The sequence below is a fragment of the Macrobrachium nipponense genome, chromosome 24 (assembly GCF_015104395.2).
Source record: "Macrobrachium nipponense isolate FS-2020 chromosome 24, ASM1510439v2, whole genome shotgun sequence".
In the NCBI taxonomy this organism is placed as follows: domain Eukaryota; kingdom Metazoa; phylum Arthropoda; class Malacostraca; order Decapoda; family Palaemonidae; genus Macrobrachium; species Macrobrachium nipponense.
Genome location: NC_061091.1, coordinates 13,117,465 through 13,145,259, shown reverse-complemented (window position 1 = coordinate 13,145,259; position 27,795 = coordinate 13,117,465). Strand labels below are relative to the sequence as shown.

At 47.3% G+C, this 27,795-nt stretch overlaps 1 protein-coding gene across 1 annotated transcript; it reads right to left on the bottom strand.

The window, feature by feature from the left end:
- Nucleotides 1–7,625: 7,625 nt before the first annotated feature.
- On the bottom strand, nucleotides 7,626–8,566 carry LOC135205853 (uncharacterized). Its single transcript, XM_064237106.1, has 2 exons — nucleotides 8,438–8,566; nucleotides 7,626–7,913 (listed from the first exon to the last, which is right to left on the bottom strand). The coding sequence occupies exons 1-2, from the start codon at nucleotides 8,564–8,566 to the stop codon at nucleotides 7,626–7,628; spliced, it is 417 nt and encodes a 138-aa protein (XP_064093176.1).
- Nucleotides 8,567–27,795: the final 19,229 nt, after the last annotated feature.

Below are 27,795 nucleotides of genomic sequence, written 5' to 3'. Positions count from 1 at the left end.
GAACAAAGATTTGAAACCTTTGAAAGTAAATGCTCACGAGGTGAGGGCGCGGCCTCGGAAAGCATTTCAACAGAGCATGACACTCAGTAATATCCTGAGTGCCAACGTTTGAGCGAAGCAACTCTGTGTTCGCTTCACACTCCCGACGGGATGTGAAGACGACATATGAGATCTGCGAGTCGCTAGGACCATACATATCCGTAGAAATATTATTATTGGAGGCAGGAAGCAGCACGAATCCTATCCTATAGAAAAGGGATAGGTGTGCTTTTAACTTTGAAGGTTGGTCGCTTGAGGCGCTTTCCCCTTTCGTTAGCCTAGAAGTTATGGGACTAACTTCGATAGGTTAGGTCAGGTGGTGGTTTTAGCTTCGTTGCCCTCACAGTATGGTCAATATGGTCTAGTCACATTGTGGTCACGCTCCCGTTGACAGATCATCTAGAGCGCACCAACTACACAGGTCACTACCTTGTTGGCAACTCTAGTAAACAAAGCAAAAGCAGACTTCGGTGACAGTAATCAAGAAGTCAGCTATGCTAACAGGTAAGGAATCAAGATGTCAATCATCTGCACTTGAGGTGTTTCCTAATCCTTCTATTCTGTCCCTTCCCACCTCCAATGGTGGGATTCAGCTATATATATATCTGACAGGTGAGTTTCATGAACAAAATGTTATTGTTATGATACAATAAAGTTTGTTCATACTTACCTGGCAGATATATATAATTAAAGTACCCACCCACCTCCCCTCAGGGGACAGTGGTATGAAAATCTGAATAGAAAAATGGGAATGATTCCTGATATCCGCCTCCAGCGGCGGGAATGGGTATAAACAACCTGGCCGCCCACTGCGTGTGCCGGGAGTTTTGAAATTCTGTCGGACTTCGGAGAATACAGCTATATATATATCTGCCAGGTAAGTATGAACAAACTTTATTGTATCATAACAATAACATTTTGTTCATACTTACCTGGCAGATATATATATAGCTGTATTTTTTGAAGTCCGACAGAATTTAAAAATTCGCGGCACACGCAGTGGGCGGCCAGGTGGTAGTACCCATTCCCGCCGCTGGGAGGCGGATATCAGGAACTATTCCCATTTTCTATTCATATTTTTATCAGTGCACTGTCTCCTGAGGGAGGTGGGTGGGCACTTTAATTATTTATATATATCTGCCAGGTAAGTATGAACAAACTTAATTGTATTATAACAATAACATTTTGTTCATGAAACTTACCTGACAGATATATATATGCTGAATCCCACGTTCGGATGGTGGGAAGAGACAGAATAGGATTTTTAGGGAAACTAAATTAAGTAGATGATATACATCTTGGTTCCTGACCTGTTAGCATAGCCGACTTCGTGATTACTGTCACCAAAGTCTGCTTCTGCGTTACTAGAGTTGCCAGCGAGGTAGAGACCTGTAATGCTGGTGCGCTCTAGATGATCTGTCAACGGGGGCGTGACCACAATGTGACTAGACATATGACCATACTTCTGAGGGCACGAAGCTAAAACCCACCACCTGAACCTAACCTATCAAAGTTAGTTCCATAACTTCTAGGCTAAAGAAAAGGAACGCGCCTCAAGCGACCAACCCTTCAAAGTTAAAAGCACACCTATCCCTTTTCTATAGGATAGGATTCGTGTTGCTTCCTGCACCCAATAATATATCTACGGATATGTATGGTCCTAGCAACTTACGGATCTGAAATGTCGTCTTCACATCCCGTCGGGAGTGTGAAGCGAACACAGAGTTGCTTCGCTAAAGCGTGGCACTCAGGATGTTACTGAGTGTCATGCTCTGTTGAAATGCTTCCGAGGCCGCGCCCTCACCTCTTGAGCATTCATATTAAGAAAAAAAAAATCTCAAATCTTTATGCAAACATAATGAATGAGACCTCTTAAAAGAACTCCTTGGCTATTTTTTCAAAATCCTAGGCGGAGGTCTGTAAACAGTTGTTTACCGACCGGCGACAGAAAAAAAATATGAATAGAAAATGGGAATAGTTCCTGATATCTGCCTCCCAGCGGCGGGAATGGGTACTACCACCTGGCCGCCCACTGCGTGTGCCGCGAATTTTTAAATTCTGTCGGACTTCAGAAAATACAGCTATATATATATCTGTCAGGTAAGTTTCATGAACAAAAGGGAAAGCAAGTCATATTAGCAGGACGCTTTTGAGCGCGGACGTCCTAGCTTTGTTGCTGTGAGATAAGAAGGCGTTCCCTCGCCCCGCGTATTCTCACACGATCAACCCTTCACCTGAGACTGCTTCGTGCAGTTGGTTTTCTCTCCGAGATGTCTAATGCTCTTCCCTGAAGGCAGTTTCGCTTGCATTGACGCCTGTCAGGAGCGTGACGCTTTTCTGCACGCTTTTTTTTTTTGACGCTCGGCTTGGACGGGACGTTCGGATGGGACCCAGCAGGCGCGCGCGGTGCACGCCAAGCGCGCACCAGTAGACGCCGAGGCCGAGCGCACGCCAGTGGATACCGAGCGCGAGCGCGCGCCGAGAGTGCTCGCTGCTCGCCAGTGGACGCCGAGCGTGCTCCGCTGCTAGCCAGTGGACGCCGAGCGCTGCGCCTGGCTGAACGTTTCTGTTGAAGTCTTTGTTCAAGCTGATTTGGGCCTAAAGATTTTTTACCTAACTTCGGTGATCCCTTCTACATCGCCTGCGAAGAATGTGAAGTAAGCAGTGCTTCGGAGGAAGCTTAAAGTGAAAAGGCAACTTCGTTTTCGAAACCCAGCAAGACCACGGTTTCGTGAATTATAGAGGTCTCTGTCAGTAATATTGCTTTTTCGTAAAGTCCAGGATTGGATGGAGTTATTGGAAAGCTCAAGGAAAGATCTCTTTTGCTCTACCGCAGTCAAGACTTTGCGGTAAGGCAGCTATGGGTTATGTAAAAAGCTCGACGTCCTGCACGTCAGGACTCTCGGCAACGTTCAGTAGGATTCTTGCAAAGGCACTCATCAAAAAAAAGGAGGAAAGCGCAAGACAGGACTTCCTTTGCCATACTGCCAATAAATTTTGATACGGGAGAGGAAGCTGGTTGGAGAGTTTTCTTCCTCTTCCCAGGATAATTTGCAAGCTTTTTTAGCCCATCTGAAAGGGCTTTTCAGATGATAGATTTTGTTAGTTCCTAGTCGGGACTAGCGCTGCCGAATTGAACATCGTCGTTCTACCTGTCGTAAAGCCGTCTCTTAACAGGATTCTTGCCCCTTCCTCGTTTGAGACGGGAATCAAAATAAAATGCTCGACTTCCTGGATTACGTTTGTCAATTCAGTGAATTTCCCCCATTGACAATATACTATCGTTTTGTCAAGTAAGTGGGTATCCCCTCATTGACAAATTATCTCTTTGTCCCGTAAATGGGTTAGTTCTCATTGACAAACTTCTCATTAACTTATATTGCGTAAGCGGATAAGCTCTTATTGACAAGATTCGGAAGAGCTCTCATTCATCATTCGCAGACTCGTACAAGAAATAGACTTGTAGACTACGTCAATGAACGATTATGTCCAATAACATAAGAAGCTTGAGCTGTCCGCTTCAATTCTCTTGAGTTTTGTTTATGAAACTTGCCTGTCAGATATGTATGTAGCTGTATTTCCGAATTCAGCTATAGTATATATGTCTGCCAGGTAAGTATGAAAAAACTTTATTGCAATATAATATCATATTTTGCCTTGCGTTATTTTACTACTGGTTGGTTCAAGTCATATACGCTTGCTGTAGTTACCTCTTCGGATGGCAACCGAGAGGTCTATTGTCTATTAATTTAAGGACATTTAATCGTTACTCCTGCAGCCTTCCAGGAGTTTCCGATTTATCTTTTACCGTTGTATGGTAGTGTTATGACGACACAACGCATCTATATATTAGCGTTTTCTGTTTCGCTTAAATATACCAGCTTGAGAGTCTCTTTATGCTAAAAATTACGGACCTATTTCTTCGTAGAATAGGGTAGCTGGCAACCTAGGCATAAAGTTAAGAGACGACGATCGTAAAGCTGCTGCTGTCACTGTCCTCTCCGCCAGTCCAAACGAGGCAGTACCAGCTCGTTCGCTGTCATGCGCTCTAGGTTACGTCTCTCTCTCCTGCGGGATTGACTGACTAACCGTATCTCTGTGCTGGCAGTTACGTCTCTCTCTCTCTCCTGCGGGATTGACTGACTAACTGTATCTCTGCCCTACAATCACGGACTTTAGCCTAAGATTGAGGGGATTTCTTACATGAATGAATAAACATTGCATTCGTTTTGCCTTACTATGTTCTCAGAGATATCTCTTACTCCTTTCGGTGCTCGTTACCGCACGGTATAGGACTACGAGTCTACCGCAACATTTCACTATTATATGCTCTCCTGCTTAGGCAAAGCGCAGCCTTTTTAGGGAAGTAAACATACTGTGTGAGGGAATGGATGAGCTTTGCTGCTGGGGACCATTTCCTTCCTAAAGAAGTTTGTTTCCCCTGAATAGACTGCAATTCAGACCTCTACAGTTTTTTCCTACCGGGAAACTGAAATTTTATTAAAGATCTAGGAATGATTCTGAACATCTCTCGGTGCGTTAAGTACACTTGAGGTGATAGAAAGAAGGTGCCGACATCTGGAGAGGGTTTCAGATGTCCTGGAATCATAATCTGAAAGAAGTGGAAGCAATTCTGTCGTCCCTCCAGTTCCTGGAAACGAGTTTTTGGGAACCAAGTGGTCCATATCAACTCTGATCTTCCACAGCTCTCTCATATCTTAGGAAGTATCTTCTCTCGGTCCCTGTTCGGGTTTACGAGAAAGAGCCTATTATAACAACAGGCGTAGAATGTAACGATCCTCTAGAGGTTCGTTACAGGATTGCAAAAGTCCGTACGAAATCGTACTCGATCGACGGCAGCAACTACTGACTTCCGAGTGGAATCTTTCTTTAGAAGTATGTTGAGAGTTATGGAGACTTTAGGGACGTCCTTTCATACATCTCTTCGCTATGATATTGAACAGGGATGGATGTTTAGTCTCTTTTCCCCTTTTTCAAACGCTTTAGGAAATGTAATAAGATGATTTATACCATCACGGGAGCGACAATGACGCTAATCGCCCCATGTTGGCCTTCAAGATCCTAGATTCACAGAGGTCACGTCCTTCAAGGACCTTTTCCGAGAGAGTCGGTCTACTTTAACACGAAAGGTACCTATAACCTCTCCGCTCTGGTCTGACTACGTTCAGACTATCGAGATGTTGACAGCATAAGATTGCCGTCTTCCCTTTCCGTTTGAAGAATGGGATAAGCTGGCAGTCACAACTATTAAAGAATACGGAAATATGTTGTTGACGCCCTTTGGGCTCAGAGATTTGCTTCTGTCAAACAACAAAGCCCTTCACGATCTTTGAGTTCTGTGGAATCTCGAAACTCGCTCACCATCTACTTTTTGTCTCACCTGTTTTCTCGGAGTCAGACACTCGTGCGATCAGAGGGACACATAGTAGCCCTGAGTTTCTTGTTGACGAAGTCGGTTGCGTTTACACACCCCCGATGATCGTTTAACATGAGACCAGGTTGGACTGTCAGGCATTCGTCCTTCGGGTACTGAATCGCCTTTTTGCTCCTCGCTCCTTTCTCCTGGCACCAGAAGCTCGAGTCAGGAGTGGCTCAGGAGTTGATTCGCTAACGACGTTGGGTTGCGTTCATACCCCAAGGTTTGCTTAGCTTGAATCGCCCAGGCAGTCCAGACACTCATCCTTCAGCGAAGAATAGTGCCTTATGGGTCTTCAGGGTACAGCCTTGCTGTCCTTGATGCGTCTGACTGGTCAACTGGTCGGTCACCTGACTTTAGTACAGACTGACTGACTGTGGCATGTCCAGATCGAAGCTTTCAATATGGAACTTAGACATAGTCTGAAGTTCTTGATGTCAAAGCATTCGAACATCTCCTACCTGTTAACTTCTTGCACGTGATCAGGAAGGCCTTTTTCTAACCACCCTAGATACGACAAAGAGGGTTAGTGAGGTTTTCAGCCATCGTCAGAAGTTTTGGCATTAGAGAACACAAGGCGGTGCGTTCTCTAAGCCTTCCGTTGTGGCCTAAGAATGGAAACCCAGTCTTGTTCTTGGCCAGGAGCTTGGAATCAAGGATGGCACAAGTTATTGGGCAGAGCCAGAGAGAGTCCTGTGCCCTGTCAGGTCTCTCAAGTTTTATCTACATAAAACAACTCAAGAAAAGTCGAAGTCGTACGGACAATCTGCAGTGTTCCGAAAAGACCAGACTTGCCCATATCGAAGAACACCCTGGCTTTATTGTTAAGGAGTTCTTTCAAAAAAGCTCCTTCATTGTGTTGGCACAAAGATTTGAAATCTTTTGATTTGAATGCTCACAGAGGTGAGGGCGCGGCCTCGGAAGCATTTCAACAGAGCATGGCACTCAGCAACATCCTGAGTACCATGTTTTAGCGAAGCAACTCTGTGTTCAATTCACACTCCCTGCGAGATGTGAAGATGGCATATGAGATCTGCTGCTCGCTAGGGCCATACGTGTCTGCAGACACAATTTTGGGGGCAAGTAGTACCACTCATCCTATCCTGTAGAAAATGGTTAGGAAGAGCTCTTAATTTAGTAGTTGAGTCGCCGACAACGGTGACTTCTTAACTCTTAAGCCTTAGTTAATGTATGTGTTGGTAAACTCCTTAACCTTAAGTGGAGGGGCAAGGACACAACTTGAATGTAGGTTCTAAATGTCTATGTAGAAATATATACAAGATCCAGGGGACAAACAGCAGAACAGCTTAACAAACAGACAGACGAGACGAGACTGCCTCACGAGAGCAATAATTACAATGTTGCCAATACTTAAATGTTGCCATATCATATTACTGGACTTAACATGGGGATACTCTAATGGCACGCAACATGTGAAATAATGTTTGAACATAATAATACTGGTACATGTGAAATGCGTCTTTTTCATGTACCTACACCCTCCCCTCACACGCTCGTAGTGCATTCTCGAACGGACTCCTTTTCCATGAGTCTTTGGGAACGACGTGGGTTTACTGGAGGATACTGACTAAGGACTCTCTTTCTAGGTCCTGGCTAGGGGCCACAGGGACAGGGAGAAAGGGGTCACTATTAGTGGGTGGCACCAGGCGAAGAAAAAACGACGATTACGCCACCACACACGACCACTAGGGAGACGAATTTGATAGTCTCTTGACTTCCATGACCCATGACAGTGCCAACTTGTCCCAACGATAAGAGGTCGGGTCTTGAATCCGAACTTGCTGTCCGACGCTCAACGTGGGTAAGGGGTGGGCATGCTTGTCTTACTTGGTCTTTACCTGCTTGTAACGAGCGGCAGCACGGCGGTTCCACAATCTTCGGTCTTGACCTGCCACTCCTTGGAGAATGCTTGAGGGTGGGCAGGGATACATGACCTGAGAGGACAGCCATACAGGATCTGGGCAGGAGAGCGTCCAGTAAAGTTAGGAGTATTTCTGAGCTCCAATAAGCCTCGATCAAATGCTTCACAATCAATGTTGCCAGATGGGGCTGTTTTGAGGATGAGGTGCTTGATCGACTTCACAGCGGCTTCAGCATGACCATTGCGATTGTGGGTAGTGGGGTGAGGTTACATGTGTCGAACTCCCCATCGCTTCATAAAATCCTTGAACTCTGCGCTGGTGAATTGGGGGCCTCCATCTGTCCTTAGGCGAAGGGGGACACCAACTTCACGGAAATAGCGGCAGAAGATCCTGATAGTATTGGAAGCGGTAGTATCGCCCTTGGCAGGGTGCGACAACAGGCCATCCTGACAGGCGATCGACGACGACGAGGAAAGACTTCCCTGCAACAACAAGAAGTCGGCTGAGACGGACTCGAAGGGTCTTGTCGGGTTGTCGTCATTCATTAGAGGTTCCTGCGGCTGAGATGGCTGCAATGTCTGACATGCCTCACAAGCTCTGACTGTGTGGCAATATCAGAGTCAATGCCAGGCCAGAAAACTGACTGCCTTGCTCTGCGCTTGGTTGCTTCCCACACCTCTGTGGCTGTCATGCAAGTGGGACAAGGTGCGACGACGGAGAGCGGCAGGAATTACAACCCTTGCTCCATACAGGACAAGGTCACCATCCGCGTAGAGATCTTCACGTAGTTTCCAATAAGGAAGTAAGGAATTGTGAAGGTCATATCTGTTTGCGAGGAAATCCTGATGTGACACAATCGAGTAGATGAGTATACGCAGGATCTGCTTTCGCTGCATCACGAAGATCCTGAAGTATTCTGTCGGGATCCTGAGCTGGAGACTCGTCTGAAAGCGTAACGGCGTTCACAGCCATGACAGTTCGAAGATGAGCAGCGGAAGAAGCACCTGAGATCTCGTCCTCCTGTGTGGGGTGGCTGACTGGGCGCGAGACAATGCATCTGGGATGCACAGCAACTTACCCGCACGCGCCACACAGCTGTAAAGATGTAGGGCGAGATTTTCTCCTTGAGGCGCTGGAGACGAGAGTTCTCGATGGCATCCAGCGTATAACTGTTCAGAATAGGTATAAGGGGCCGGTGATCCGTCATCAGAGTAAAATTCTGTAGGCCTGCTAAATATAGCCTACATTTCGACATTGCCCAGACAACGACTAGCATCTCAAGCTCGATGGTGGCATATCGTGTCTCTGCGTCAGCGAGAAACCGAGAACCACACTGAACTAGACGCAGGTGTCCATTACCATGGTCCTGCAGGAGGGCATATCCAATGCCGTGGAGGCGTGAAGCGTCCGTCTGAAGACAACAGGTAGGTCTGGGTTCGAAGAGGGCGAGAACTGGTGGACTGGTGGAGAGCTAACTTGACACGTTGGAAATGCTTCATCATGGTCGGGGGGGGTCCAACAAATGTTCTCTTGGGACTCATCAGGGGGACGTAAAGGTTGGGCTGCAATGGAGATGTCAGGCGTGAACTCCGCTAACTGGTTGACCAATCCCATAAACGATCTGAGGTCTGTCAGGTTAGCAGGGGTTGGGAAATCCTTGATGGCACTGACTTTCTGCTTATCAGCTGGATGCCGTCTCCTGAGATTGTACCCACAGAAATTCACGGAGGGTTGCAGCGACCACAAATTTATCCTTGTTGAGTGTGATCCCAAACTTGCGGCACCGGGTGAGCACTTCGTGGATACGATGAAGGTGTAGCATAGTCTTCGTCGTGGAGGAGAAGGTCGTCTATGACCTTAACACAGTTTTTGGACACCTTGAAGGGCCATATCACCTCGCAGGCAGAAGGCGTCTCCAGTAGCTGCGAAGCCCATCGGTCCTCTGCAATGTATGAACGACCATATGGCGTAATAAAGGTGGTTAAATGCTGATCTTCTTCTGCCAGTTCCATCTGCCAGTAACCATAGAGAGCATCGGCTGTGGTGAAATAATGAGCCTTCGGGCCTACACTGCGAATAGCGGCATAGGGTGTGGGTGAAGGATGGGCTGGACGAGAAACCTGGCTATTCAACTTGGTCAGATCGACAGTGATTCGTACTCCTGTCCCATTCTTTGGGAACGACGACGAGAGGGTGGCACCAAACTGACGGGTCATCACCAGCAGGTTTGATATCCCTTGGGCCACCATGGAGGTCAAGCTCTTCTTTGACTTGGTCTTAAAAGCAGAATGGAATCTGTCTTGGGGTGTGGATGGGCAAAAGGCACTGCGCCATCCTTAAGGTGGATTCTCATGGGAGGACCAGCCATAGGCTTGAGAGGAGCTGTCTTCAACTCTTCTTTCGAGACCAACACATCTTGAAACTCTTGAAGAAAGTATTCCTTTGCTGCTGAAGGTGATGTGGTCGCTGAGATGGGTAGCTCCTTGACTCTATTAACGTGTTTGACCTCTAAAATAGGTTTAGGGAAATCAGGAGATATTATGGCCAGTTCCTCACAATGACCATAGGATACAAAAGTGGAAATTCCACATTTTCATGCACTTGAATCCTGGCAAGCAGGATCGCTTGCCTAGTGTAAGGTAACTTGTAATATACCCAGAGCAGGTGACATTGGAGATCCATCCGCGGTGAACGTCGCACTTTGCGGAGGCGTCAGCAAAACAGCTCCTGGGGATACCCAATGTGTCAAGGTGCTGCTTTCCAATTACAGTGACATCGGCACCTGTGTCTGGTAACATTTAATGCGAGACTTAACATCGCCAAACGACAAGAGGACACAGATAGGTTTGGGCGTCTTGGAAATGGTGCGAGGCGATCCTAGGCGAACGACAGCTGGTCCTTGAATCTTGCGATTTGTTGACTGAAGAGGCACCACTGTTGCTTGAAGATCTGTCCTAACGAAGATTCTTCTTATTCTCCCTACAACACTTATCGAAGTGCCCAATGCGGTGACCACAGACGGCACTGGACCTTGCTGCAGGACACTTCATGGTCCTGGGACCAATGGCCAACGCGGTCGCAGCTTTTACAAGTACTGTTGGCCGCAGGGCATTTGTCTTGATCATGCTGACGAGCACAGTACTGGCACCAAGTTGCTGGGTTCGAGGGTTTCGGCGAAGGTGGATGCTTTCCGCTTGACTTCTTGCTTCTCTTGTAGGCCGAAACAGCACACAGCTGATTAGTTGGGGCACGTATGGCAGAAGTTGCAGTTTTAGCCGCCTCATACGACCGACAGGTGGTGATGAAATCTTGCAAAGAAGAATTGACATCCAAGGCGATCAACTTCTGAACCAAGTCCGCGTCTCGAATGCCCATCAAGATAATCATTTTCAGCTGGGTCTCTTCACATGCGACGGCGGTACCTGGGCATAAATCAACTTCTTCCGCAAGGCGTCGAAGTTTCACATAGAAATCAGCGAAAGATTCCCCTTCCGATTGCTTGCAGCTAAGTAACTCTCTTCGGCGAAGTACTTCATTCCTTAAACCCTTTATATGTGACTGTAAGGCGTCCAGGACTTCATCTACAGGCTTATCTGTAGAGGGAGATATTTGAAGTGTGTTCTTCTAAAAACACGCTGCGTTTCCAGGGTTAACACATCCTCATCTGGATCATTTGTTTTTCCCGTGGAAGCTTAGAAAGATCCACCATGACAGCATAGTCATCCCCATCGACGTCTCCATTCCCTGAACATCTGGAATGTTGCATCTGCTTCAGTGGGGGTGCGTTTGCGCGTTGCTTTCTGTGGTGGTGGAAGGGAGGGTTGACTGGAGTTCGAAACCACCTCTGTGCCAGGTGTAAGGGTACCTGAACGAGAATGGATGATTGGTGCAAGAGTTTGAATGAGGGCAGTAAACCTTGCATTCTCCTCTTCTCTCTAAGATCATCTTCTCTAAGGCGAATTGCTTCTTGTTCCCTTCTTCTTTCTTCTTCACGTTGTCTGTCTTGTCTTCTTGTTTCATCTTCCCTTCTTCTTCTCTCATCCTCATACAAGCGCGATTCCTCTCAAAAACTTAATCAAAACGAGGAAATCTGTCCCAGTAGCTTGAGAGGTAGATGGGGCTGGTAGCGCTTAAGAGTGGTGGGGAGGGAGAGACTGGATGCTCCCAACTACTCCCCAACACTCAGCAGTGTGGGCGCCCACATTACTGGATTGCCACTGTTCTGTGGGCTCTTCTAATTGGTCTGCAGGCGTACTTTCGAGTCCGTCATTATTGTCGATGTGCAGTGCGCAAGAATAAAGTTTCAACAAAATTATTAAAATTATTCCAAAACGTCTGATACGAGAATAATAAATAAAATTCGTTGAAGCGTGAGTGGTGCGTATGTGCGAGAAATACGTCAGCAACGAGGGGACTAATGAACGATAGTGTCTGCCTACGGCAGCTCACATCCAAGGCGACGTTGCCAAGTCGACTCAGTCATCCCGTGACATGGCATGAGTGCGGGTGTGACAGTCGGTGCTCCGGCGAAGCCACAACAGAATAAATGCATACTCAATAAAATCACTAGAGCACACAAAAAAGGCACTATAAAAGCACAATGCACTGCACAACACTTACTTCACTGAGTACTTGAGGCACTACACTGCAACATGACATAGAATGAATCAGTAGGACACGAAAGCACTTTTGAATTGAACGTTCATCCAATATGGCGATGACCGTCCGGTTTTCCCGATGTCCAAGTCTTGATAAGCTTCAAACAATACGACACTTCCAAAGTTCACTGCGCCATGTATGTGTTGGTAAACTCCTTAACCTTAAGTGGAGGGGCAAGGACACAACTTGAATGTAGGTTCTAAATGTCTATTGTAGAAATATATACAAGATCCAGGGGACAAACAGCAGACAGCTTAACAAACAGACAGACGAGACGAGACTGCCTCACGAGAGCAATAATTACAATGTTGCCAATACTTAAATGTTGCCATATCATATTACTGGACTTAACATGGGATACTCTAATGGCACGCAACATGTGAAATAATGTTTGAACATAATAATACTGGTACATGTGAAATGCGTCTTTTTCATGTACCTACAGTTAACACACCTTAACTTTGGCTAGGTTGGTCAGGTGGTGATATATATTTTTATATATATATTTATTTTACTTCTTAGCCCTCATGGTATGGTCAATATGGTCTAGTCACGTCGTGGTCTCGCCCCTGTTGACAGATCATCTGGAGTGCACCAGCTATATAGGTCTCTACCTCGCTGGCAACTCTAGTAGCACAAGCAGACTTACGTGGCAATAACCACGAAGCCAGCAATGCTAACAGGTGGAACCAAGATGTAAATCATCTGCATGCATTTGTTTCCCAAAATCCTTCTATTCTGTCCCTTCCCACCTCCAACGGTGGGATTCAGCTATATATATATCTGACAGGTAAGTTTCATGAACAAAATGATATTGTTATGATACAATAAAGTTTGTTCATACTTACCTGGCAGATATATATAATTAAGTACCCACCCACCTCCCCTCAGGGGACGTGGAAATAAAAATTATGAATAGAAAATGGGAATGGTTCCTGATACCCGCCTCCCAGCGGCGGGAATGGGTACTAACCACCTGGCCGACCACTGTGTGTGCCGGAAGTTTTTGAATTTCTGTCGGACTTCAGAAAATACAGCTATATATATATATCTGCCAGGTAAGTATGAACAAACTTTATTGTATCATAACAATATCATATTTATGGGAGGGGAAAAAAGTTGCCTACAGACGTTCATTTCAATCTACTAAAACCGTAAGGAGTTATTCTCTCTCTCTCTCTCTCCTCTCTCTCATCTCACTAATCTCTCTCTCTCTCTCTCTCTCTCTCTCTCTCTCGCTCTCGCTCTCCTCTCTCTCTGTGTGTGCTATTGGCTGTTTATGTATTTCTAATGGTAAAATGTTTAAGATGACTTTAAAATGATATTAATAATACCAATTCAATGGTATATTTGATGTAGGATAATACTTTAAGTAGACATTTGGTATTTGTAATTTCACATACAATTGCTTCCTTTGTAAAAAGAAAATGGATGTCTCAAATAGTAACAGTATGAAAGAAAATGTGCATGACTGAATACTTATGGGGGGACTGAATTATTTTCACATACGTAACTAAGTCATGCAGTACGTACATAGTATGTATTTATGTATAACCATAAAATGTAAGATTTACTTTAAAGCAATATTAATAATATTTCAAAGATTAATATGAACCATAATAGGATATTTTATGTATATTTGATGAAGGATGGTCTTTTTAGGGGTACTTTGGTGTTTGCATGTTCAGGATAGGAGTTTATGAGCATTTTTAGAGGGGGGTTCCAAACATTCGCGGATTCTAACTATTCGCGGGGGGTCTGGTACGCATCCCCCGCGAATACGGGGGGACCACTGTACAATTATTCACTATTCTTTATTATTCAATTACATTGAAGTGATTTGTTTGGATCATGATTTCTCTACGCCCTCCTGTACCTACGACTGCAGGGACTGAAGGGCGTAAGTGCGGGAAATTCAGAAGTTTCCCAGAATTGATCCTCATATTTTGTGTGCTCGGTGCCGAGGGCGAGAGCGCGCTCGCGCCAAGCCGTGTATTTTGGGTGAAAATGTGTAAGTGAAAATTGTAAGTAAGTACTCTTTTTCATTTATATTTTTGCCCTGTGCGCTCGGTGCCGAGGGCGCGAATGCGCTCGGCACAAGCCCTTTATTTTGTGTGAAAGTGAAATCGCAAGTGCAGTATTCTTTTTCATTTCATATATTATTTTTGATTGCATCAATATTCATTTTGGATCAATGTTTCCGCTCTTACCCGGGAATTGATCCTTCCCCTTTTATTTTGTGTGAAAGTGAAATCGCAAGTGCAGTATTCTTTTTCATTTTTCATATATTATTTTGATTGCATCATATCATTGGATCAGGTTTCCGCTCTTACTGGGAATTGGATCCTTCCCCTTTTAATGTGTCAAAGTGAATCGCAAGTGCAGTATTCTTTTTCTTTTTCATATATTATTTTGATTGAATCAATTCATCATGGATCAAGGTTTCCGCTCATAACCGGGAATGGATCCTTTCCCCTCGGGCTCGGTGCCGAGGGCGTGAATGCGCTCGACCCTTTATTTTGTGTGAAAGTGAAATCGTAATGCAGGATTCTTTTTCATTTTTATATTATTATTATTGATTGCATCAATATTCATTGTGGATCAAGATTCCGCTCATATCGGGAATTGATCATTATGCCCTTGCGCTCGGTGCCGAGGGCACGGTTGCCCTCGGGCCGTGCTGTATATTAGTTTTGGGTGCAGTGGGTGCTGTGCGGGGGTGGAGGAAGCGAGGGCCTGCCAAGTTGTCAGAAGCTCTCCCGCGTCTCCCTTGGTAACTGATTCTTCGTCTTCTTCCTGCCCCCCCCCCCCCCGCCCCTCCCTCCCCCGCTCAGCTCCTGCGGATGGCCCTTTCCCTTCGGGGGGGGAGGGGTATCCGGGTCCTTCTCCTCGTCTGATCTGTCGAGCGTGGAGGAGGGCGTTCGGTGCCCCGATGTACAATTGTATTCGGGGTCTTCCGTTTGTTCGGGGTGGGGCTCCCCCCCGTGCGAGGGGACTCCCCCCCCCTAATCACTCAACCGTTGCTTCCGCAGGTGCTGCTGCCACGAGGGATGACCTTGGTCAGGTGTGGGCGTCCTTCAGTCTGCAGCCCTAGAGCTCACCCCTGGACCTGCCGCCAGTACCAGGATGTCGCTGGCTGCTGCTCCACCTCCTGTGTTCCCGGTGCTGCCTGCCGTACCTGCCGATGCTGTGCTGGCTGTCCCTGCTGTTCCTGCCATTCCTGAGATGCCCATGCCTGCTGACGTCGTCCCTGTTCGTGGTGGTTCTGGTTCTGCCCCAGACTTAGGTCTGTCCGTACAGGTGTGTCCAGGCCCTGTTGCTTCGGCTACAGCAGCCCCGGCTCCACCCTGGATGGCAGATCTTACGTCTGTCCTTAGGAAGCTGACGGTCGTTGTCTTCATCTTCTTCGTCGTCGTCGGCTGCCGCCTCTTCCCCTTCGACTTCCAAGTCTTCATAGCCGAGGAAGAAGAAGGTTGCCTCCCCCCCTCCTAAGAAGTCTCCCTCGGGAGCTTCTCGGAACCCGTCTCACCTCGGTGGGACGGGGGGTTCTTCCGCTGGTCCTCCTGCTCCTTCAGGAGCGGGGCCTGTCTCTTCTTCCGCAAGGAAGAAGACTACGGGGACCAGAGGGGTACCGGCTAACACCGGGACTTCCTCGCCTGGTGTCAGGGGCTCTGCCACTACACCAGGTTCCGTCTTGGCCTCTCGTCCGCGAGAGATACCGAGTGTACCGTCACCTACCAGTGACCGTGCAGCCAAGAATCAGGCGCCAGAGCTCGCTCGGCGCCAGTTTCATGGCACGGAGCGGAAGGCTGGTGAGAGCTGCTCAGGCGCCTCCCACCAGGCCAGCTCTCGCTCTCGTAGCGGCCAGCTGGCTACCCGGGTTGACGTAACGGTCTCTGACCGGCCACGGGCCGAGGCTGGGAAGAGGTCCCCCCAATCGCCGGCCCATGGCTGGCGCCAGCGGTGTGACGCGCCGTGAGAGCAAGCATTGGTCTCACCGTGACAGGGGTCTCTGTAGGTCGCCTGACCGTCGCTCCCACAGGGAGCGAATGGGTACGGCAACCAGCAGCAGTTCCCCTGGCACACGAGATCGGGGCCACTGTTCTCGGTCCAGCCGTTCTCCCCTGGGAAACAACTCGACTAGGCCTGCGGCTCGATCCCCACCACGGGTTGGCGATCGCCTGCAGCCCTCCAAGCCCGCTGGTTCAGCCAGTGAGCGAAGGGGAGCATCAGGTCTTCCTCTCCCGTACCTTCAACTTCCGCGGTTTACACCGGGAAGAGCGAGGCACAGCGGCAGCGGCGTGATCATGAGGGGCGCACCCCGCACGATCCCGTCACGACGCCGTATGTACCAGGCACGATCTTCGGACCGACCAGGACGTACGCGCAAGTGGCAGGAGGAGACGGAGAGGGCTGTCGCTGTTCCCCCTCCTGAAGGGGGAGGTTCTCGGAATATGCTCTTGTTCGGGGGGCTTGACGGTCCTACTCTGCAAGATGCTGTGACTTCCGAGATCCAGAGGAACTTTGCCGAGGTTATGGCGCTGATTCGTCAGCACAATGACCTCTGGGAAGGATCGCAGCTCCCACCAGCAGAGCCCACGTCTCGGCTCGAGTCGTTTTGGGGCCCGAAGAGGGAACCCAAACCGATGGTGGGTCTGCCGCGATCGGAGCTTGCTGACTGTGTTGAACCAGGTAGAGTCTCTCGTCTCTGGACAAGAAGGCTCTCTCAGATCTGGCTGGTCAAACAAGCCACTTCCACCTCCTCTACTACGACAGCGGCGTTTCTACGTGTCTTCGGACACCGTATTTGAATACCCCTTCGGTCCTCCTGAGAGGTTTCGACCTCGACGAAGACTGGAATGAGTCGGAGGACGGTATCGGCTCTCTCCTGTCAGGTGTCGATCAGCCCCACCCAGACGACGTTCACAGTGGCGGCAGACCCTTACCTACAGTGTGAGTTCGTAACCCCCCTCGGGAAAACGTTTTCTCCTGACGATACGTTTTTGTACATGAAAACTTACCCAGCAGATATATACTTAGCTATAGACTCGGTCGTCCCGACAGAATTCAAAAAAAAAAAACTCACGGCACACACGACAGGTAGTGGTCCAGGTTGAATCCACCATTCCCGCCGCTGGGTGGCGGGATCCGGAACCATTCCTGTTTTCTAAGACAGATTTTCTCTGTCGCTGGAGCAAACAACATCATCTGTTGTTCGCTCCTCCATTTTGGATTTCTACTCGTTTGCCAAGAATTTGGATTGGTTTTTTGGTGACGTATTCTGTTTTTTCTCTGGGTTGGCATACGCTTATTGTGGACTGTTTTTTGCTGCTCTTTCACGATGTCTGACGATGTCTGACACTAAGGCTTCACCTATGTTTAGGGTTTGTAATAGGGAGGATTGTAAGGTTAGGCTGCCGAAGTCGGCGGTAGATCCTCATAGTATTTGCTCTAAATGTAGAGATAATGAATATTCTTTTAATAACACCTGTATTGAGTGTGAGAATTTAACAGAGCTTGAGTGGAAGGAGTTATCTTCTTATGTTAGGAAACTTGAGAGGGATAGAATAAGGAAAGCTTCGGTTAGATCTTCTAGTAGATCTGGTTCTCTAGAACAAGATTTTCATAACTCTCCTGTTACTAACAATTTTCCCTTAGCCTCAGCTGCTTCTCCCGGTATGGAATCCAAGGATTCTTCCTCTGAAAGGGAAAATGTTAAAGCTTCTATCAAGAAACTGCAAGCTCAGTTACGAGCGTGAAATGAAGGTAAGAGTGGTGATAGTGATTTGTGCAGTGTCCCCAGTGCAGTGGAGGGGGCGTCTGACCGGTTCCTCATTGCTCCTAGGCCTAGACCTCTTTCAAACTCCCAGGACCAAGGGAGGAGGAATGTCGAAAGCCGCAGGGAGGATGCAGAACATCCCCAACGGTCAGGCGTCCCTTCGGCAGATCCTGACGTAGCGTCCCAGGCTGCCTTGGATAGCCGCAGAAAAGGCATCCTAAGGGAGTGCTTTTCGGCCTCGGATTCTTCCTCACCTAAACGAGGATGGAGTTCTGCCTCTCAATCTCGCCCTTTGAAGAGAGCCTGGAAGGCTCCTAAAGGAGACGCGGCTGACTCTAGCCCAGAGCGTTTTCCTGAGTATTGGCCCTCTAATCCTAAGAAGACAAGACAGGAGGAGTCCTCTCTTCAGGATAACACGAAGAAGTTCCTGATCAACCTACAGGAGCAGTTATCCTCTCTGGTAGGCTCCTTCTCTAAGGATTCGACAAGGAGGAAAGATGTTTCGCTTCCTGTGAAGAGTTCCTCTAAGCGCCCCTCTTCGGCTAGGAGAGAGCCCTCACACTCACCAAGGCGTTTATCTCCTTCGTCTAGAGATTCGTTGGACAGGAGTTTTTCTCCTGACAGGCGATTCCTTTCGCCTTGTAGGCGCTCTTCCCCAAGAGAGAAGCGCCCTCCTTTAGACAAGGTTTCGAAACCTAACAGAAGCTCCTCTACTCATCGTCAGGAAGTGCGTAGCCTCTCTCCTTCTAGACGCCTAGAATCGAAGCAAGAACATGATTGGAACCAGGAGTCAGTCAGGCGCAAGGAGTCTGTCAGACGCAAAGAAGGGTGCCAAGAGCCTTTCAAGCGCCAGGATTTAGGGCGCCAGGAGTCAGTTAGACGCCAAGAGTTAGGGCGCCAGGAGTCTTTTAGGCGTCAGGAGTCAGGGCGCCGGGATCCTCTCAAGCGCCCTGAATCAGGGCGCCAAGAGCCTATCAAACGCCAGGAGTCTTTGGGATCTCAGAGGGATAGGCATCAAGAGCCTAGTAGGCACAAGAATGTTTTTGACTGTCAGGAGCCTCATTCTTCGTATAGGAATTTTTCTCCTCCTTCGACAACAAATAGGAATTTGTCGAAGACTCAGCGCACTCCTTCTCGAGAAAGGAGTACTTCTCCCGGGAAGAGCCCTATCACTTCCAAACGTTCTCCTTCAGTTGGGCCTTTGGAAGAAGTGTCTGACGAGGAGAAGCCCTTAGATGTAGCAGTCTCAGACTACAAGAGGCTCTCACTCATGCTTCTTCTTCAAGGAGTTTGGAACACCCTTCCCACACCCTGCGGATCCTACCTTCACCACCCGGGATCTCTTATGTCCAGTACCAGAACTCATAAGTCTTCGTCGTTTTGTTAAGATGCGCCCTGCACTATGCATGAAGAAGGCTTTAAAGAACTTTTTTCGGAATGGCTAACTTCGAGAAGGGAAGCTGGTAAAACAGTTTTTTCTGTCCTCCTTCCAAGTTAACAGGAAAACCTGGGAGGGTGGTACGAGACCAAAGAGCCTATGGGATTTAGGCCTCCCATCATCCACAGACGCCGATTTTGCTTCTTTGTAGACGCATCATGGAGGAAGTCTTTGCTTTCTGCGAAGGCAACTTGGGGCATGTGTGAATTGGATCATCTTCGTAAGGGCCTCTTCAAGACTTTAGAAGTCTTCAATTTTATGGACTGGGCTTTGGGAGCATTAGCTAAGAGAGCCCAAGACACCGATTTCATCTCGATGGAAGAGCTTTCAAGTGTTCTAGCTTGCTTGGACAGAGCAGTTATGGATGGCTCAGTAGAAGTTGCCTCTCTGTTTGGAACAGGAGTGTTAAAGAAGAGATCGGTCTTTAGCTCTTTTTTAGCAAGAGCCGTATCGCCTCTACAAAGATCCTCTCTTCTTTTCGCTCCTCTCTCTTCACATCTGTTCCCGCAGGAGACTGTTAAGGAGGTAGCAAAATCCTTAACAGAGAAAGCAACCCAATATCTTCTCACACACTCTGCTAAGAAGTTTAGACCCGCTGTTCCTATAGAAAAAAGAGAGAAACCCTCTTTTGTGCAGCCCTTTCGAGGTACCTCCTCTTCTAGAACCCCTCTTAGAGGTCGCAGACCAGAACGAAGGAGTAGGCCATCTAGAAGGTCCTTCGGGAAATCTAGATGAACAGAGAGTCCTCCAGACAACAGTAGGCGCCAGACTACTTCATTTTGCAAAAGTCTGGGCGCGAAAGGGAGCGGATTCATGGTCCCTCTCTATCCTGAAAAAAGGATACTTGATCCCCTTCAGGGAAAATCCTCCCTTGACGACAACTCCAAGGGAGTTATGTGCAAGATACTCAGATCCTGTCCGAAAGCTGGCTATTCTTCAGGCAGTGGAACAGATGATATCAAAAGAAGCAGTAGAACTGGTACAAGATCTCCAGTCTCCAGGATTTTACAATCGGTTGTTCCTGGTACCAAAAGCATCGGGAGGATGGAGACCGGTGCTAGACGTCAGTGCTCTGAATTTCTTTGTGATGAAAAAGAAATTTTCGATGGAAACGTCTTCCTCTGTTCTGTCTGCTCTTCGTCCAGGGGACTGGATGGTGTCCCTGGACCTTCAAGATGTGTATTTCCATGTGCCAATTCATCCGGCATCACGGAAAAAATATAAGATTTATGTTTCAAGGGAGAGTATTTCAGTTCCGAGCGATGTGTTTCGGACTTTCGACTGCCCCTCAAGTCTTCACGGACATCATGAAGAACGTAGCTTATTGGCTACATCTGGAAGGCATCAGGATCTCATTATATCTAGACGATTGGCTAATAAGAGCCCTGTCGGAGAAACAATGTCTGGAGGACCTTTACTTTACTCTGAACTTGACAAAGTCCCTGGGACTTTTAGTCAATCTCGAGAAATCCTCCATGCTGATGTTCCCCAGCAAAGCATTGTCTATCTGGGGATTCAGATGGATTCTCGGGATTTTCTAGCGTTTCCGTCGCAGGAAAGAAGAGAACGCTGCTTGGAAAAGGTGGCAGTCTTCTTAAGGAAAGATCATTGTTCCGCGAGGGAATGGATGAGCTTACTGGGGACCCTCTCCTCGATGGAACAGTTCGTTTCCTTAGGAAGACTACACCTAAGACCCCTTCAATTTTATCTGAAGGAGAGATGGGATTGGAAGTCTCAAGAACTGGGAGAAACCTTTCCAATCTCGAAGGGAATCAAGGAGAATCTCCTCTGGTGGTTAGATCCACAAAAACTAAGCAAGTGGATCTCCCTTCACTTAAAGAACCCTCGTCTAGCGTTATTTGCAGACGCCTCAGATTCAGGGTGGGAGCAAACCTTAGGTTCGGAAGAAGTGTCAGGGCACTTGGGAAGGAGAACAAGTGTCCTGGCACATAAACAAGAAAGAACTAACAGCCATTCATCTGCTCTAGTTTCATTTCGAGGAACAGGTCTCAGGTCTGGTGATTCAAATCCACATCGGACAATACAACAGCCCTGGCATATATAAAGAAACAAGGGGGGGACGCATTCCTTCTCCCTGTACGAGTCAGCAAAGGATCTGCTGATTTGGGCTCGGAAAGGGAAATCTCTCTTCTCACAAGGTTTGTGCAGGGAGAGAGAAATGTCCGGGCGGATCTGTTGAGCAGGAAAGACCAAGTCCTACCCACGGAATGGACACTCAATCCTCAGGTTTGCAACAACTTTGGCATCTGTGGGGGAGACCCAATATAGACCTGTTCGCGACCAACAAGAACTACAGACTGGAAAATTATTGCTCCCTGATCTCGGATCCGCAAGCGATAGCCGTAGACAGCTTTCTGCTAGATTGGGCAGGTTTAGACGCATACGCCTTTCCTCCTTTCAAGATAGTAGGGGAATATTGAGGAAGTTCGCTTGCTCAGAGGGAACAAAAATGACCTAATCGCTCCCTTCTGGCCAGCTCTCGACTGGTTCACAGAGGTACTGGAGTGGATAGTAGATTTTCCAAGATCGCTTCCACTATGGAACGATCTCTCAAACAGTCCCACTTCGACAGATTTCACAAGAACCTCCCCGCTCTAAGTCTGACCGCCTTCAGACTGTCGAAGGACTCGTCAGAGCAAGGGTTTTTTCGCGTGGAAGTTGCGAAGGCTATTGCAAGAGCCAGAAGAGTTTCCACCTCTAAGGTGTATCAGTCGAAGTGGGGAGTTGTTTAGAAGATGGTGTAAGAGTAAGAAAATATCCTCTTCCAGTACCTCGTAACTGAAATTGCTGATTTTCTTCTCTATTTGAGAAAGAATTGTAACCTGACAGTATCTACAGTAAAAGGTTACAGGAGTATGCTGCCTCAGTCTTTCGACATAGAGGTCTAGATCTTACGAACAATAAAGATCTCCATGACCTAATAAGGTCTTTCGAAACCACGAAAGACCAGAAAATCAAGAAACCTAGCTGGAACTTGGATGTGGTCCTTAAGTTCCTAATGTCAGAAAAATTCGTACCTTCTCACACAGCTTCATTTAGAGACTTAACTAGAAAGTCCTTATTTCTATTCGCATTAGCAACAGCTAAGAGAATTAGCGAGTTGCAAGCCTTTGAAGGTAAAGTTGGTTTTAGGAAGGATTCAGTGGTTTGCACCTTTAAACCACTTTTTTCTAGCGAAAAACGAAAATCCCTCAAAACCATGGCCTAGAAGCTTTGAGTAAAAGGACTTTCTTCACTAACAGGAAAAGAACTAGAGAGGACTTTGTGTCCAGTCAGGGCACTCAAGTTCTACCTGAGGAAAAAAGTGTTATTAGGAGGTACAGAAGAAAGTCTTTGGTGCTCTGTAAAAGATCCTAAAAGATCTATTTCAAAGAATGCCTTAACGTTCTTCATAAAGGATTTAATAAAGGAAGCTCACCTTACTTGCGATGAAGAGCACCTCAAGATTCTCAGAGTAAGAGCACATGAAGTGAGAGCCATAGCTACGTCAATGGCCTTTCACAAACCTGGTCTCTTCAGGCTCTGATAGAGTCAACGTTTTGGAGATGTAACTCTGTGTTCGCCTCCAGTTATCTAAGAGACGTAAAAATATCTTACGAAAAGTGCTTTGCTCTGGGAGCGTATGTTTCTGCGGATTCAGTGCTGGGAGAAGGAGCTGAGGCTAATCCTTCTTAACGTAGTTTAGTGTTAAAATTTTTCTTTATTGGTGGTTGTTTTTATGGTTGATTGTCAGAGGGAATAGGGGACCCTCTTGCAATTCATAGGTTATAACAGTACTAACATGGTCAGGTTGATCGGGATTGTTGGCTTTCAGTGCTCCTTGTGTTTTAGTTATAGAAACCTTAACTCTGTCATGTAAGAGGGCTAGTCCCCCATTGATATGACAAAGGTAAAGGCTCTACCATGTAAGTGGGTCAGCCCCCATTGGTACGATCCAGAGTAGGCTCTGTCACGTAAGTGGGCTAGCCCCCATTGACACGATCCAAAGAGTTATTCAGCCATAGGTCCATACCTCGCTGGGACTCTTGAGGCAGACAGACTCATAGACAGTAGTCATGAAGTCTTCAGCCCAATCAGGTAGGAACCATGGATTATTATATCCAAGAACATATGTTGTTTTTTCCCTGTTTTTTAATGTATTTAGTTTAAGTATTATCATTATGTTTAGCTGTCTCTTACCCTCCACCAAGGGTGCCAATCAGCTAAGTATATATCTGCTGGGTAAGTTTTCATGTACAAAAATGATATTGTTAAGATACAATAAAGTTTTGTACATACTTACCTGGCAGATATATACGATTAATGGCCCACCCATCCTCCCCTCAGGAGACAGGTGGAAGAGAAAATCTGTCTTAGAAAACGGGAATGGTTCCGGATCCCGCCACCCAGCAGCGGGAATGGTGGATCACCTGACCTACCTGTCGCGTGTGCCGCGAGTTTTGAAATTCTGTCGGGACGACCGAGTCTATAGCTAAGTATATATCTGCCAGGTAAGTATGTACAAAACTTTATTGTATCTTAACAATATCATTTTCCCAGACTCTGAGAGGCCATCACCGCAAGGTGATGGCTGCTCCTACTCTTCTCCAACTGCTAGTTCTGCTGGGAAGGCGAGCGAGTATCCAATTCCTCCCCCATTCCCTCTCTCCTTACGGCTAAGAGGGAAAGGGAAGGGATCCTACAGAGATTTCTCTGTAGGATCCCACGTTGGGTCCTACCTGACGTAAGCCCCGGTCGTTGAGGAGGGATCCTGCCCCATCCTCGATTTCTACGGGAATCGAGAGGACCACCAGCCGATAATCGTTTGACGAATTCGGTGGGGGTGTCGCAGAGTGCTTAGAATTCTGCGGAATTTCTAGCACTCTCAGAGTGTTTGAGTTTTTTACGATCTCCAAACACTTAGGCGAGACCACGGTCCAAAGTGAGCGAGATGAGAATCCCTGATAATTGTTACCACGATAATTGGGAACCTCGCCTAATGCTCGAATTTCTGGAATTTCTAGCATTTGGAAGAAGACTGCTGCTGAAAGAAGAGTATCTCACAGTAGGCGACCAACCTGGAATAGAGAAGAACGGACAGGAACATCCAGTTTGGCTTGAACTGTCGTCTTCGGTATTCTGTTCACATTGAAGCTTTCTTTCCTTCGGGAAGACTTCTCCTTCACTCTCTTGACTAGAGAACGAAGGCGGTCGATCTCCAATCTACCAATCCGATTCTCATTGCCTCAAGGGGAAAAGAATTTAGGATGGAGGTCATTGTACAGAAACCTACAAATATACTACGTATATTACCCTCGCGACCAGATTCTGTTAAACAGTTGAATTGTCCGGGTTGTAGGCGCATACCGTAGTTAACTCTACAGATTGTGACCGAGACGAATAGTATCTTAATTGAACTGCAACTCGGGGCTGCCTGCAACCTCCCAGGAGTTACCAGTTTCGATTTTAGATACTTGGTATTGTCACGACACCAAATCAGCATTTGTATTTACTGAAATCCGTTTCATTTAAATATAATTGCTCGAGCATATTTTTTTTATGCTCGATGGTTCTAGCCGAACACATTCCTTCGTGGAATGGATTACCTGGCAACTCAGGATGACGAGTCAGCGAGAGCTACTGTGTATTGAACTGCCTGATAGCAGCTCAGTATCAGCTGGCTCTCCGAGATGCACGGTCGGTTATGTCTCTCTCCCCTGCTTTGATTGACTACCGAACCGTATCTCTGCCCAACAATCACGGACTTAGGTCTCTGATTAACGGGGATTCTCGCATACATGAAGGACCATCTACTGCTGTGACGCTCGATTTCATCGCCTTCGACATTGCGAGAATTTTCAACAGAGATATCTCTTGACTCTTTCATCTTTCTGTTTACCGCACGGTAACAGAAGTCTGTACTAGTCTACCGCTGCATCGCACTGCGATAATGCGAATGATTTTTGCAGACATCTGAGTTTGTCTTCAAATATCTCGTATTCGTAGGTGTGCAATTGTTCATTGTTCACCCCGAATTAACAGATGTATCAGAAGACATCGCCTACTCCCCGACCTGACAGCTCTACTTCCAAATGTTCAGCCCATGAGAAGCAGTTCTACAGGAAGTACTTCCCTGTGTTTTCATTACTGAAAAGCGCTCCGCTTTCTTTGCAACTACGACTCCTCACCGGACAGCAATGAAATAGCGGTTAGCGTTTTCAGTCATTTGTAAGCACAGGTTCAGAATCTTGAGAATCCTTCTCTCGATTCGGCTATGAAGACGTAGGTTGCATTCTCTGTCCACCTTCGTCTTCAACGGCACATAGTGTTTCTCCTTAGCTGAGATTCAACTATACTATGAGATGTCTTGTCATCAGGGACCTCGGTCTCTAGAAGGCAATTGACTTTCGCCTGTTGGGCACATGCCTTAAGAGAATCATTACCTCGCCATCTGGCATCGGTGACAAACAAATACGATTTGTTTAGTCTCTCGGCATAACCCTTTTAGGGCGAAGGTCACGTGACTTGCTCGTATGCTTGGACAACTTGCCTCCTACCGAACGCAGTCAGTCGGCAGCTGTCAGAGCGCCCAAGTCAGTTACGAACTTCACTGTGGACTTAGTTCGGTTGTTCCAGATCAATCTTTTCTTCGTCCTAATGGCTTGTCCCAGTACCCATACCTTCGACACCCACCATGGAGTGTCGGTGTCCTATCCACTACCGAGAAGAAGAACTTCACTGCATGGGGATAGGAGAATGCGAGACACTGCGCTGCAGTCGGATAGACCAGTATGGGTACTGGACATCACCGAAGTCGAGAAGAGGGATAGGTCATGCGACTATTCCCTTCTTTTCCTCTGAGGTAACTGCATGACTTTTCCTGCGAAGTCAAGCATCCAGGGGATGGGGATCCGTGACGCTCGATATCGTGCTGAACTTCGTAGCGAAGACTCAGAACCCTTCGGTCCCTGACGATCGGTTAGTCCTTCACAATCCCCTCCCTAATGGACTTCACCGCCTTCGATGCGAAGGAGATGCTGCTTTGTCCTGTGAGGGCGCGACGGCGCTATCTGAAGAAACTCGACACCCCAGGCTGAGTGTTGAAGCCTCTTCGTCAGCACCAGGATGACTTAGAAGAAGTACATTCCCTCGCGTTCCGCAAGAACTTCTCCGTGGGCACAGGTACTGAAGGCAGGGGTCTGGTACAACCAGACCACATGCACCTCCTTCTACCTTCGGGATATTGCCCACGGGTCATTGGATACTTTTTCCTTGGGACCCGTGGTGGCTGCTCAACAAGTTGTGTAGCTAACCCAGACCCTCGCAGGCTGAACAGCATCGAGTCCTGGTGTGACTGTAAGAATGGATGAGTGAATGAGAGTGTGACTGGCTCCTCTTCCCATATTTTTCTCCCCCTCTACCTGTGGGTAGAGGGATACGGTCGTCACCCTGCTGGATAAGGACGAGATGCAGGTGAGCTACTCAACAGAGCCCCATCCTATCCCTTTCACTAGGGATGGGAGCAAATATCCACCACTTCCCCCAACAAGGGGGGGAAGTGGAAGCCAACAAGAGACAAACCCATAACTTTATGTTGCCTCTTGCAAACAGGAACAAGTTCTTGCTTGCTGGTACTAAGAGATACGCTTGCCTCTCTCTTAGTACGTACTTGGTCCAGAGGTCTGACCATTGATCCTGCGGTGCACACGCCGATCAATCGGACAGAGGCTTGGATCCATCCCTCACTCTTACGACCAGGGAGGCTTTCCATGGTTGGGCGAACACCAGTCTGTTCACAAAAGACTCAGATTCCTCCCACCAAGAAGTGAGTCTTCCAATTGTAAAAGGACCGAAAGGTTTGTATCCCGTGTCGGAACAAATGACAATTTGTCCAAAATTGCATTTTCATACAATCAACTTACCTGTCAGATATATACATAGCTAAGACTCCGTCGTCCCCGACAGAAATTCAAATTTCGCGCCACTCGCTACAGGTAGGTCAGGTGATCTACCGGCCTGCCCTGGGCGGCAGGACTAGGAACCATCCCCGTTTTCTATCATATTTTCTCTGTCGCCGGTGGTATCAACATTGTTGCTATTACCTCCTGACTTAGATTCATATTTCATCCTTTGATCATCGTTTTTCGGCTTTTTGGTGACGTATCTGGATCGTGTTTTGGCATTCGCTACTGTGGACTGTTTTTGAATAACTCTTTTGGATTTTTCTCAGTATGTCTGATTCAAATGTGAGGGTGAGAATGTGTGTGAATGTAGGCTGCAGGGTGAGGATACCGAAAGCTTCGGTTGATCCTCACACTGTATGCCGTAAATGTAGGGGGTTTCAGTGTTCTGCTATTAATACTTGTAAGGAATGCGAGGGATTGAATGCAGAAGAGTGGAAGACTTTGACTTCTATTTGAAGAAGTTAGAGAGGGATAGAGTTTTAGACGGCTGAAAGGTGTGAGTTCAAGGCCTATTGAGCCTTTCACGGATAATTCTAATCCTACTGATGTAGATTCTCCCTATATATCTCATTCTCAGAGTGCTTTTTCGGATTCGG